General features: G+C 51.2%; 4 protein-coding genes across 4 annotated transcripts; 2 read left to right on the forward strand and 2 right to left on the reverse strand.

Moving 5' to 3' along the window:
* Positions 1–1299: 1299 nt before the first annotated feature.
* On the reverse strand, positions 1300–4966 carry FSR1 (Non-reducing polyketide synthase fsr1; the record flags this gene model as incomplete). Its single annotated transcript, XM_032023181.1, has 4 exons — positions 1300–1401; positions 1482–3194; positions 3259–3513; positions 3575–4966. The coding sequence occupies 4 exons, from the start codon at positions 4964–4966 to the stop codon at positions 1300–1302; spliced, it is 3462 nt and encodes a 1153-aa protein (XP_031879977.1).
* Positions 4967–8223: 3257 nt separating this feature from the next.
* Positions 8224–10319, forward strand: CGGC5_v000007 (uncharacterized protein; the record flags this gene model as incomplete). Its single annotated transcript, XM_066150617.1, has 2 exons — positions 8224–8710; positions 8824–10319. The coding sequence occupies 2 exons, from the start codon at positions 8224–8226 to the stop codon at positions 10317–10319; spliced, it is 1983 nt and encodes a 660-aa protein (XP_066009741.1).
* A 451-nt stretch (positions 10320–10770) lies between these two features.
* CGGC5_v000008 (putative oxidoreductase) lies at positions 10771–11794 on the reverse strand (the record flags this gene model as incomplete). Its single annotated transcript, XM_032023183.1, has 2 exons — positions 10771–11662; positions 11721–11794. 2 exons carry the CDS (start codon positions 11792–11794, stop codon positions 10771–10773), a joined length of 966 nt encoding a protein of 321 aa, XP_031879964.1.
* Positions 11795–12416: 622 nt separating this feature from the next.
* CGGC5_v000009 (uncharacterized protein) lies at positions 12417–13476 on the forward strand (the record flags this gene model as incomplete). The annotated part of the gene is made up of 4 exons (XM_066150618.1): positions 12417–12474; positions 12512–12516; positions 12568–12655; positions 12767–13476. 4 exons carry the CDS (start codon positions 12417–12419, stop codon positions 13474–13476), a joined length of 861 nt encoding a protein of 286 aa, XP_066009862.1.
* Between the last annotated feature and the right edge of the window lie 307 nt (positions 13477–13783).

Below are 13783 nucleotides of genomic sequence, written 5' to 3' on the forward strand. Positions count from 1 at the left end.
ACTTAAGAAAGCTGGGTAGTGGCGGCGTTGTATCCATTGATGGGGCTAATGAAAGCCGCCCCGGGTGCCGAGATTGGTGGGCTTGCGGACACTTAACATTCAGATGAGACACTAATTAGATCGGCGCACTGAAACTCACCATCTATGCAAGTGGCTAACGCAAAGTTCGGAAAATACTCATGAGCCCTTTGCGGGATACACGTCGATGACTTGGGATGAGACATTCCGACGCGCTCGGATAATTGCGAGGCTGTCAAAGCCATGCCACCCAAAGGTTGTGTCAAGGAATCGCCTCTCGCAGTTCAGATGAATTATGTCAAAGTTATCTGATAACATTACCACGGAAGACTCCGTGCAGGGCTACTGTGAAGTTAACATGTAACCCTAACAGCACAGCCGGATAAGGGGCTGAGCTGTGTCCGGGCGAAATTAGTCTATTCGACCAGGTTTCACCTAGTTGTATACTTTCTATGAGTACTTGAGCTCAAGGAGCTGATCAGCAACGTGTGAATTTCACTCCGCAACCTAGATCACCTTGCGTGACCCAGGTTGGCGTACAGAAATCAGAGTTGTGAGAGTGTCCTGTCGCTAGCTTGACACGTCCTACAATTTCGCTAAACTGCCTTCACAGTAATTTACCAGTTTACCAAAGGAACGGCGTCATACGAGCATGTTTACTAGTACTATTCCACAGTAAGGGAGGTTTGTTCGAAGGCACTAGTGGCGCGCTCATTTCACGTCATCCCTCCAAAGCTCACACAGCATTGTTTGGATCTGCTGACAATAATGGGATTCTTTCATAATACCTCACTCAGAATGATGGTTTCGCCGAATGTACAAGCAAAGTTTGTTCCGGAACGGTGTGGTGAGGTAAATGACATATTTCCAGCCTCGCACTGCCAATAGTGCAAAGCCCTTTGGGTAGGAAAGAAAATGCACCACACCATCACACGCAAGTGGTAATGGTTTGAAATTCGGCAACTTGAGTCGATCAGGACTCTTCACATCATCAGAAGCCTGGAAGTTGGTTTCCGAAGGTGCACCTGATGCATACTAAAACGGAAGCGACAGTGATAAAGAGATCGACGGACAAGTCATCATCTACAGACAGATGACCTTGTTGACAGCAGAAGCATACACAGGGAAGGAGGTGAAGGTAACTTATCCTGCTTACATTCAATATGTATGAAGAAATTGTAGCCATCACTCTGAATAAAGTTGCGGTCGTCTTGCGGGCCGGAAAACTGATCTCTAGGCCCGAACAACTCGCATTGAGTCGATCAAGCCAAAACAAACGTATCACTGGCCATGCTGCGTCCATTTGCGGGGCGCAACTGTCCCCTGCACAGGTTGAACTCCTTCGCTCACGAACTGTGCTAGTCGCGACACAAATGGCTCTCTCTGAGTGGATTCCATCAGCAAATGATCGAAGATTTAAAACTGAAAAGGAAATTCTGAGATGGGCCCAGACGCAGACCTACCATCAACGAAAAGTGATGCGCTCCCTCAACTCTGTGGCATATGATATCTGCCCCCGGCAACAGCTTCACCCACTCGTTCGGCCCAAAATCCTTCCTCTGCACTGTCAAGAACTTCATTCCCTCTGTATCATCCGGATGTGGTGATAGCGGCGGCGCCCCCGGCCGGTCAACTAGGCTCTCCCCTGCCCAGATCACGTCTACTCTCAGTTCTTGTCCCAGTGGCACTACCAATGGCGTAGCGCAGTATCTCTCGAGCACTCCGATTGTCCCTTCGAAGTGCGGTATCAACCACGCTGGCAAGTCACTGTTGCCCTTACCCTCACCCCAGCCGCCAAAAGCACCCAAGCGCTCACAATACTCATAAAAATGTCTCGGCAGCCTATCCATCCCGTTGTGAGGCGGCGGCGCATCGATCAGCACCAGCTTCGCGACCCTGCAACCTCTCTCGCCCAACATTTGTGCGGCCCGAAACGCGAGCGACCCGCCTGCAGACCAGCCTCCGAGCACATACGCTTTCTGAGGTGACGGCGGCTGCCGCCTCAATATTTCAGGTAGGTAGCCCTCGCCTAAGAGCCGGTCGAGCGGCACGCACGCCATCGTGGCCGTGTCGCCACGGAGGAACGGGCACATTAGGCCGACGACGCAGACGCCAACACCAACAGGCGGGAGAGAAGCGTACGATGTAGCGCTGCCGGAGCCGTCAGGAAAAAGGAAGAGAATTGTGTGGGCGGTCTTTGGGAAGCCTTGGAGGATAACGGATTTGCACGGGGGAATGGCGATGATGGATGATTTGTCCTGTGTCTGAACGTCGGGGATGGTAAGGGACGTGTCGAAGCTACGTGGTGTCGCAATACAAGAAGTCGCCATCGCAGGCGAGTCGCCACCGTACAACCACTGTTGGTTTTGTTGTGAAGATACAGACGGCCCTTTCCTGCTCATATCATCTGGTGACACCGGGCTTGGGGGAAAGATCCCCTGGCCCGCCCCATCCGCGGGCTTTGTCTGTATTCTGAGCGTCTTCGGCGGCTTCGGCGTCTGGGGCGGACTACACGGCACGGCTGTTTGCAACACCCTTGAAGACGTTGTGGTCATCTGCTCAGCTATTTTGGTTTCTTGGCTCAGCATATTGCTGAACACGCGCCGGGGGAAAGCGTTCACGGAATATTGTAGGAAAGCCGCCACGATGTTGTCCTCGCGAAGAACAATGATGTCACCCGTCCACTTCCGTGTCCGGCCCACTTGTTGCATGCGCACATACACTGTGTATTCAAGCCCCATGTCGATTGCCTCGAACAGGAGCATATCCTCCCAGCCGTGGTTGATGTAAACGGTGTGCTCTAGATCGATCGCGTCGTCAAGGTTCAGACAGAACCCAGCTGGCTGCGTAAAGGCATCGATAATCGCTGGGTGCGCAGCGTATTCACCATGACCAGAAAGATCGCCGGGGAAACGGACGAGGGCGGCGATCTCATGTGTATGCTGGTCGAGCACCAGAGATTGAACGAGTCGGTGATTGCGGTGGAACTCGGCTAGAGAGGAGACCACCCTATACGCCATGCTGCCGGAGATGTGAGTGGTGCCGGGCCGGGAACGCAGAGAGGACACATTGATACGATGAGATTCGCCGGAAGAGTATTGTTGGAAAAGGGATAGAATGGAGACGTCGGTGATACGAATGGTGCATTCGGCGTGCTGTTGGGGCTTGCCAGAGCGCTGTCATCAATTCTGTCAGACTATGTTTCATGACTCTGTGGGGAGACTAGGCAGGAACACTCACGCTCACAACGGCGAACTTGCACCGAGCAGTACGAACAGTCCAGTCAGCGTATGCATGGCATTGTAGCAGCTGCGACCCCGGACCGTTGTTGCCAGCAACTAACGCCTTGCTGACACTCAAGTCAGCAATAGTGACGAGATATTCATGCGTTTGGCCGGACTGCTTATGAGCTCCGAGCGTATGTTTCCTTTCGTGGTTCTTCAGTGTCTCAACAAGGTAATTTCCAAGCGTCATGGCAATGTCAGCGAAGACGGACTACCATTCGTCTACGTCAGCGCCGTCTTTGATCAACTCAGAACCATTAATGAAAACTCACCGGCGTACATAGCCGCTTTCCCTCTACCAAATGCCCCTGAACTGCCTCCCTCAGATCCGGTCTCGCCAGATCTGCCTCCGTTACCAGGTATAGCCCGTCTCCCACCATCAAGTCTGCCTCTGTTACGACACGGTGAATTGTCGTACTCTCCAGGCCGTGATCTTTTGCCTTGCGCGGTTTGCGTGTTCCCTTCTGTGCCTGGCTCAAGGCTGTGTTGAGAGACTGTCCCGCGGACGACGCGATCGAGATAACCTCCGGCAACCCAGTGCCACTCTCACTCGTCTCGGCGTGCTCACAAAACCGCTGTAACACGAGGTCCCAGCGAAGCGGACGTAGAAGCATGTCATTAACAGCGGTGCGCATTATTGAGACGAAGTCAACGGCCTCTTCTGGGGCCTCTCCTGTTGAGGCCGAGATTACCGTCAGACATGCAGGCGTCCTCGCCACTGCTGGGTCCAGGAACGCCAGCAACCTAGCAACATCCTCCTTCGTGTGGAGCAATGAGCTATGAAACGGCCCAAATATCGGTATCGGCAATATCCTCACGCCGGGAACCGCTAGCCCGTCCGAGTCCGCCAGCTCCGCTAGCACCTCCGGCGGCCCCGACACCGTTACCGAGTTCGGCCCCCATGCGCTCACCCAGTATGACCCTTTTCTTGCCTCCCGTTTGCTATTGTCAACCTTTTGCAACCAGCTGCTGGCAGTGTTCCCAACTTTGCCCGCGAGCCGCTGCAGGAAGACTCGCATCCCCTGAAACGTGCGCTCGTCCGCTGCCGACACCGCCATGCTCCAAGGCTGCTTCGTGCCTGTCGCTGGTGCGGTATCCCGTGCCGCCCGATCCACGACCAGACCCACCCGGAAGGCAACCCGGACAGCCTCTATGCCCAGCGGGACCAGCTCCGCTAAGTCGGCACTGCACCCCACCGCCGCAGCAGCCAGTGCCCCGGTGCAAGTGCCTATGACAGTAGCGTTCCCGTAGTGTTCCGCTGATGGAGAAGATTCGACATGTCGAATGAATAGCAGCACTTGATATGCGACAAGCAATGCCATATCCAGCGCTAAGCAGCGGTGGGCATCGTCTCGGTCGGAGTAGTGCGGGTGGGAGTAGCCAATGTTACGGTAATTCCACTGCAAGAGCATGTCGGCCAGGGTGCCGGAAGGGCAGAGGTGTTTGACCTTCATGGGGTTGACGAACTGGGCCAGGTCGCGCTGGATTGCACTCCCGCAGCGATGAATGAAGAGGGAGAAGGGCGATGAGGGATCAGGGAAGGTCTGTTGGAAGGCTTCATCGTCTAGCAAGCGCTTGAGATCGCGTTTGGGGGTGCTGTAAGCTTGGTCGCCGAAGAGGAAGATTTTCTCCAGTGGTTTGGCATTAGGGGGTGATAGGGCCATGGTGAGATGATACTGGAATCTTTCTACCAAGGCGTAGTGACGACTGTCTGTTGATTGAATGAGATTCTCGATTTAAATTCCTGCCACAAACTGGTCTAGAGACCTGGACTGGCTTTCGATGAGATATTCTACGAATCCTTTGTATTGTGTTAGTGACGGATCAGCACTTCCAGCCTTGCGGAGGCCAGATACCATGATGAGGCAGCCCATCCGAGAGAGGCTACCCCACAGGTTGCCTCATGGTATTGCCCAGGTTTGAGTGCACAGATCGACTTTTTTTCTTCAACATCTCCTTCTGTGCCGCACTCATAGCCCCCTGTGTCGGCGTTGAAAATCTAAGTTTTCAGCCGTACGCCGGGATGCGAATGCTGCTAACTCACATTGGCACTCCCGATTGTACGTATTGGGTCTGTATCAGGTCTGTGTGTCCCCGGATGACCCAACGCAGCAGCTGCTTGGCTATTTGCTATAGATCTCAAACGACATGTACTATCCGTGACGTGTTAGTTTGGTGACATCTGTTCTAAGTATAAGTTGAAAGCTTTCCAGGGCATGCTGCATTATGCTTTCCCTTAAGTTGGGCTTCTATATAAACTCTTGTGACACACCTCCCTAGTATGAGGCTATTTTCAGCCCATATCCAGTAAGTCACTACTTTAAGATATAGCAACCGAGCAGAAATCATGTGAGACTTAATTGATCAGCATTTTCCAGGCGGGTTGCTAATCCTCCATATGGTATCCAAATTTCATGAATGATGCGAAGTAGCTTATCATCAAATATATTTTTTCTGTAATTTATCGAGTAGGCCAGGTTCTATACCTAGGTTCAGCAGCTGCAGTAACTATTAGCGTCAACGCTCTCGGTGTGGAAACCATTCTTGGTATGATTCTTTCGTTGCTATGGTCTACTCCGACGGGAGGCTCCGCAACATCCGTCACAATATGTCAAATGCCAGACACGAGCTTCGCACGGGTGGTTTTGGTCTGAATGGTGGGTTTCCACGGATAGAAATAGGCTCCAAACTATCCATTCCACGGGGAGGCGAGTTTAAACTGGCAACCCTCAATTTATTGACTTTCGCTTTCGTTGTTTCACTCAACTCAGACGCGGATCAGCCGTTTTTGTACGACTTGTCTCCGTCGGCGTCGCTGCGCATGCCTTCCTCCTGCATAAGCAGCGGTCGCACACAACTGATCGCTAGTACTTCAAATTTGCGAATGTTAGTCGAAAGACTAGGAAATTTGCATCGGACGACACCGCGAACTGCCGACCGCCGTCGGTGCGTCCGTCCCGCCGGGTCTGGGTGCGTGCACGTTGGTTAAGGTTGGTCTCAAATACGCATGGCTTTCTTGTTGCGGACTAGGCGATCCAATTGAGATCTCCAATGTGTGAGCGTTGATTAGTCGACAGGTGAACTGATGTGCCGTGCCTCTCTCGCCAGATCACCAAAGGGCCGAAACATCATGAACTATGTCAATGTCAGACTACCTTGTCAGATTGCATTCCGGAAAGGTCGGAGGGAAGTGAAAGGCCGTATACGGAGATTCTTTGGGGAAATGCGCGAGCGAGATGCTGTCGCCAAGCACACATGCCGGCGATGTGCCAGCGCGCATTTAAGACATACCAAGAACCGTAACATAGGCGCCAGCCTTGCAGGGAATTTGCAATGCTTTGAAGCCGAGAGAGCTGGGAAATTAGACACGAGGCTTTCTCCATGCCGGCTTCTTCAAAGTACTGTGACTAGCTTCGATCGGCCACATGACCAAAGGTATGCAGGACCCGGGAGCAACGGCCCCAGGTTCTTGGTCACGTTATCTAGGTAGCTGCCAGCCTTTCCGTGAAAACATGCTTCCGGTGACCGCCAAAGGACATTGTGCTGACTTTCAGCAGCAAAAGTATATAGATGCGGCAGAGGCGGCAGCAATTAAAATGCAACAAGTCGCAGTACATAGTTGAAGTCACAAACCCAATGAGCCTGGGAGAGGCACTCTTCCAGCGGATGCACTGAAGTGTATGCTTCTCATCTTCTCTGCCCTCCCGTTCTCGCAGCAGTAGTTTCACTGTCGTCGTCCATTCCCGCAGATGAAAGGCTCACCAAGAGAGTCCGCCTCCGTGTCATTGGCGGTGAGTTACAAGTCCAGCAATTCTTTTCTCTCTACCTGTGCTTCATTGGGCAGGAGAGCTCGAGAACAGTCCTCTTGCAAAGGAGCGTGGTTAGCGTTAATGCTGAACTCAAGAACCTAGCGTATCTAGATATAAGACGCCCAAGTGCATTGCTGCGGAAGCAAGGCGTGCAGCTATCCTCGTTAAATTTTTGAAGGTCTGTAGAGTAACCCTTCAAATAACAAGATGACTAAACTACTACTTTGGTAGGCATGTGAGCTTTGGGTCTTATTGAAAAAATGGGAGGCGCAACTGACTTTCAGAAGCAACGTCACTGGCTGAGATTAATGGTCTTTGATATTACCAGCTCACTCTGTGAAAAACTAAGATGTTGTAGGATATGCCCTAGAATGAGAACAAAAAGACGCGTGCTGTTTCAACAAACGATTTCCTGTAAATCTACTGGTTGCTATGTTCACATCGTGAGTCAAGCCTGCCATTGCACCCCTTTTTATTCAGAGATGGCATGCTATGAGCACGTTGACAATCGCAGAATTCATCTCATCTTAAGACAGGCCACTTCCCTGGCCCTTTACGCCGTCTTTTGTTGTTTAAATATGCTAGTCGCTCAAAAAGCAATTAGTCCATGATCTCTTGCATTTGCGCTGAAAAGCCATATCACTGGTGGAATTCGTTGTACACATAAGGTCCTTTACTATGTACAGGGGTTGCATTAAGAGCAAGCGGGTACTATCTCACGGTACAGTAAGACCTAGCAGGGATGACCGTACCTTTTTAATTCGCTGTAGCATGTTTCATTGGTCGATGAGGGGGTCTAATGCTGTGCACCAAATCAACATCGTAAGTCCCCAACAACTTTGGCTTCTATTGGCCCTCAAGCGTCCATTATGTCCCATCCCTTGCATGATCTTCCGCGCTAGTAATACTGGAAAGCTTTCTTGAGGGCCTTTAAAGAGACATGTAAAAATCCTGCTGTCCCATGGCATGGGCCGCAGCGCCTTCTTTCCTTCCAGATGTTGAAGTCTTCCGGCCCACGCACAAAACGCGAGATTGACGTCTTCACACAATCAGATATTAACGCACGGGAGATTCCCATCCCATATTAGAGGTTATCTTACTTCTTTCTCGCAATGGACGACTCAAGAATTCGAGGACCCCGAGCCGTCACGTACATCCAGCTACAGAACAGCCCATCGGACTCTGGACTGTCAACACAGAGACTTCATGGGTCTGGCGACAACTCAGTAAAAGAAGGCAGCTCGCACACATACGCCCCAGTTCAAGACCATGATGGATCTGCCTCGGAAACTCGTGGCGGAATCTTTCCTTCCAGAGACAGGCTATTGAATAGATTCTGGGCGTGGGAGGTGCTAAGCATCGCCGTTGCTACCATTGCCTTGGCGGCGATGTTCATTACGCTTCTCCTCCACCAAGACCGAACTCTACCCAAGTGGCCTTCGATGATCACCATCAACGCTCTTATTGCCGTGTTTAGCGCGATTTTAAAGGCGTGCCTGATGATGCCGATAGCCGAGGGCTTGAGCCAGTTGAAATGGTTGTGGTACGAAAAGCCAAGGCCTATGAAACACATCGCGCAGTGGGACATGGCAAGTCGAGGTTCGTCCGCTCATCTCATATTTCTCTCGGTTCAGTGACTGCACTATATGATCTCCGGTTCCAACCAACATTTACGGTGTAGCCTCCATGTACTGACGTGCTCCACATTGTAGGCCCGTGGGGATCCCTTCTCCTGATTTTCGTCCTCAGGGGCCGGAATCTGGCCGTGTTCGGCGCCATTCTTACAATTTTCGCCATGGCCGTGGACCCCTTTGCACAACAAATTGTTCATTACTACAGCTGCTCAATGATGGCGCACGACGAGGTTGGAGCAATTTCATTCTCAAACAACTACACTGATGGTATCATGGGACGGCCATCGGGCACGCCTGCAATTGACTCACAAATGCAGTCAGCCATATACGTAGGGCTACTTGACCCCCCTGCTAATGTTTCTGCCGCCGTCAGCTACACGTGTAGGACGGGAAACTGTACATTCACGGCTACCGAAGACGGTGCCACGTTCATGTCACTTTCGCTGCAAAGCCAGTGTACGGACATCAGCGACAAAATATCACATTCATTGAATTCCACCAGAAATTCCAATAACCAGACCTATACTTACAAGACTGCCAGCTTGTTGGATTATGACATAGCCCTCGACAACATTACGAACAACGTAATGCAGTCGGGTGTACAGCGCTCCTCAAATGGGACACCATCGAATTTCCTCACGAAGATCTCTTTTATGATGGCTTCGACCGTTTCCAAAAAGTCAATGAAGGCCTTTGAGTGCGAATTTTTTCCTGCCGTAACGACTTGGAGCTCCAATGTCACGAATGGCGTTCTCGTAGAATATGTGGTCGAAACACAGCGTATGGATGTCGAGCTTATTCCATTTGCCACACATAGCATTTTCCGCGCCAACAGAACCATCAGAAATGGGGCTTGGCACGAATGCCAAGGACTGTCCGGCCCATCTGAAGATAACAATTTACCGATTATCGCATTTCCCACAGGCCCTGGTACCATTGTTGGATCGGGGTATTTGAGAGAGGTTCTCACAAACAAATCCTCCAATTACTGGAATTACACCACCTGGTGGCCCTCGGACTGCATTTTTTCTATCCCCTACGCCCCAACAGCTGGCTTGGCAGCGGTTATTTCTTCGTTGCTTGGCAACGAAACACTTCGGTGGGATCCATGGACGAGCAGGGCTACAGGCAACCTTTGGTCGGTAAATCTATGGGCCGGCGGCAATGCAACTCGCGATACTGTGCAGCATGCCATGAGAGGCCTGGCTGATTCGATAACAGCACGGTGGCGGAATGGCGATGGAGATAAGAGTATCCGAGTAGGCCCCGCGCGGGGCGTTGTGTGGGAGCAACAAACCTGCGTCCACGTCAACTGGGCATGGCTTTCGTTGCCAGCAGCGATGGTGTTGCTTACAGCGGTGTTCCTTGCTTTGACAGTCATACAAACGAGCTTCAGCGATAGGCCTCCCTGGAAGAGCTCAATGCTGGCAACACTTTTCAACGGACTGGATGAGAAGACAAAGGACGCTGCAGGGCCGGTGATGAGCTTGCAGGAGATGCAAGTCGCTGCAGATACGACCAACATGCGGCTTAAAATGACTCAAGGGGGATTTCGTCTTGTCGGTTCAAGTTAGACTTCGCTTAATTTGACGCCAGGCATTGTAGTCAGAGTCACTTAGGTCAGCCAAATTTACCTTGATCGATATTCGACTCCGAGCCGGATCTCTATCACTTGCAGAGCCGGTAACGCAGTCTCGGCCTTTACAAAATACCACCTTGTCATCTGCGGATACGGTAGGATATATACATCGCCCGTGTAGCTACATGTGTTGCATCAATTTCTTTCTTGGGTTGTTAGTGTCTACATGTATACACAACATCTTTATCATCTGACCAGACTCAGTCTATCTCCGCTATGACGAACCAAATAACTTCAATTCAGAATCTACTAGACGTTAAGTGTTTAAATGACAACAACACGGTACAAGTTTGAATGTTGCCCATGGAGCCTGACATCACGTGTGTGACTGTGTGTACTTCATGCTGGACTAGATTACACATGTTGCCCACGCCAACACGGAACGGTTACTCCCCAGACCATCCTTCTCTTTTCATCACGCCCCTCGTCCATTTTTCCAGCTCTTTTGGAAGCCCCACATCCTTTGCTGCGCTACTCTGCCATCTAGGCTCTCCGAATCGCCGGAATATTTCCAAGTAGCCACCGGCTTGTTCAGCTTCCATTTCCTCGCTTGCCGCGCAGAAGACGCTATTCCAAGAACCTTTGTCAGCTGGCCATACGAAGCCAAGCACTCGAAAGAATGAGAGAACAATCATTATGATCGACCGTGACTCCCTCGCCGGGGCTGCGATGTTTGTTTCGACCATACCAGGGTGCACGGATGTAACCCAGAACTCGCCCTCTTCATTTCGTGCACTGCGATAGCCGGGCCCATATCTCTCATGCAGAGACTTTGTATGCAAAATGTTGGCGAGCTTGCTCTGTCCGTATCGTGTCCAGGTTTTCCCTTCTCTTAGGGATGGGTCGTTGAAGTTAATCCCGCCCTTGGGTGCTCCCAAGTGACCCGATGAAGTAATATTGACGATGCGTAAGCTGCCCGGGGCGAGATTTTTAGATTTTTGTAGCATCAAAGGAAGCATATGTTCCGTCAAGACCCAGTGAGCGAGGTAGTTGACTTGCCACTGGGCCTCGTGTCCATCCTTGGTTATCTCGAAGGGTGTGGCCATGATCCCTGCATTATTGACCAACCCATGCAGCGTTGTTTCGAGAGGGAGGAAATTTTTGGTAGCTGCAACAACGGTGGCGAGGTCCGTCAAATCCATTTGCAAGAGGTCAACGTTCGCCGAGGGGCATTTTTCGTTAATCTCAGCGATTGCCCGTGCACCCTTCTCCAATGACCTGACGCACATGTAGACATGAGCGCCATGTTCCGCAAGGCGAGCAACGGTGTGGTAGCCTCTTTAGTTTTGTCATTAGTTGACCGATTCTCTTGTGGGAAAAAAAGAAAGCGACTCACATGCCAGAGTTCCCCCCTGTCACTATAAATACCTTGCCCTCGAGATCAGGGAGACTGTCTGGGTGGAACGCCATCTTTGGAAAAGAAACTTCAGGCGTAGTGTGGCGTGGAAGTGTGATTGATTATTGCAATGCTTGCGAACCAACATCCAGGCAAGCTTTTGTAATTTGTCCTGGTTCTTATAGTTCTTGTCGTGAGTGACGAAGTTGAGTGTGGGACGTTATTGCCATTCCGGCAGCACCGGGCGTTGTGAGCCACTTGCATGACTTCCAGATCAGTAACTGTATGTTCATGTCAGATTTCTTGCAATCAGATGTCGTGGGAGAATTCCCATTGGGTTTGTGAGCCACCTGCATGGAGTCAGCGGTTCTATGCCGAACTCCCCTCGACATAATCGGGCTCGGCGGGAGCACCATTCAAAGACGACGTGACTGGAGTCGTAATCCCGTTCTGCCCCAGAGTCAATGTGAGCAGGTTGCATGACCCTAGACCACTTGTGGTCCGAAATGGCAGCATCGACAAATGACGTTCCATATTTCCTAGTAGACTGTCTACCTGCGCCTCATCCTTTGCCAAGGAGTAAGCGTAAATAAACCCGCACTTCAGTGACACCCATGAAACCTACTTATGTGAGCAGGCTGCATTGCAAGACCTTCGGGCCTCGACCAACTTACATTATTCACCAACAATCTCACCATGACCCAGGACATTAGCTCGGGCCATGATGGACACCAATCAGGCGACAAGTTTAATGGTACCGCACATCCAACTCGCTTCGATGCCATAACTAGCTGAGGTTCTTGTGACTCAATTTTTGAAGATGACATGATTCGCTCATTGCTTGTAGGCGAAAACCACAGGTGACGACTGGACTGGAACAAATGATGCCGCAGCGCGCCGTCGGGCACAGACAAGACTTAACATGAGGGCATATCGTGAGTATCAACTAGCATCCTACTTTCCGTAGGAAATCCATCAACGTTAAACAAATTAGGAGGGACATTTGATCAAATTGGGTTCGGTATCGAGACTGACAGCCAGTGTAGGTAAACGCAAATCCCTTGGGGAAAAGGCCAAAGCATCTACAACCACAAGCTGCTCATTGATTGAGCCCGAGGCGTCTGTTGAATGTTGGGACAATCAGCAGGAGTCCGTGTGCCTCGTTCCATTGTCGCGGATCAAGCAAAGCTATGATGCGAGAAAACCCCTGCTATCCGGAAGGTCTACAGGCCGGCAGCTCAATGTTGTTTTCCCTCTCTGTCCAGACCACCTCATCACACTCCTACAGTTCAATGCCCTACGTGCACTAGCTGTTAATCGCACTCTGATCTCAGGCATCCTCGACGCGCCGCTTGAATGCGACGAGGAGCTGATTCACATTATGCCCTACCCTTACAAACCACAGCTTCTCCCTAAGGCGCTCCTGCCCACCGTCCTTCAACAAACGGTGCCACATGGCGACTGGATTGATCTTTTCCCCAGTCCCGAGGGAAGAGATCGTCTGATTCAGGCTTCTGGCACCTTTGACGAGGGCGAGCTGTGGGCGGACTGCATCGGTGGTTTGTACGAGGGCTTCCCCGACGACGAGATCAAACAACGTGGCATTATTGCCTGGTCACCACCATGGGAAATCACCGGATGGGAGATGTCAGAAGGATTTCTGCATAAGTGGGGGTGGCTTTTCAGAGGACTGCCGGGGGCGTTGCAGGCGACAAATCAGTGGCGGACGGAGCGAGGCGAGCCCCCATTGGTTTAAGATGACAACACGAAGTGACGACGGTGCTTTCTCGTATTTCTCATCTCTCTTTAAGGTCTTTATATCCCGTTTCACCAAAATTAAAAGGTCTGCTCGTTTAGTTATGCCATTTCATTGGTACGGGACAACTGTCAAAAAATATCTCTGGCAGCTTGGTTGGCCTGGACCTGTGACGCTGCCTCGATTGAGGACCAACATCTCATAAGAGAAGAGCCACTGTCCTATTGAATGCCTCAAATTTCTGTTGCTTCATTTCTCATGCCTGAAGGCTAAACTCTGCGGAAGCGTTCAAGAGGGGGTTCATTTC

Source organism: Colletotrichum fructicola (assembly GCF_000319635.2).
Source record: "Colletotrichum fructicola Nara gc5 chromosome Unknown KSG_Nara_v1_contig01, whole genome shotgun sequence".
NCBI classification, from domain to species: domain Eukaryota; kingdom Fungi; phylum Ascomycota; class Sordariomycetes; order Glomerellales; family Glomerellaceae; genus Colletotrichum; species Colletotrichum fructicola.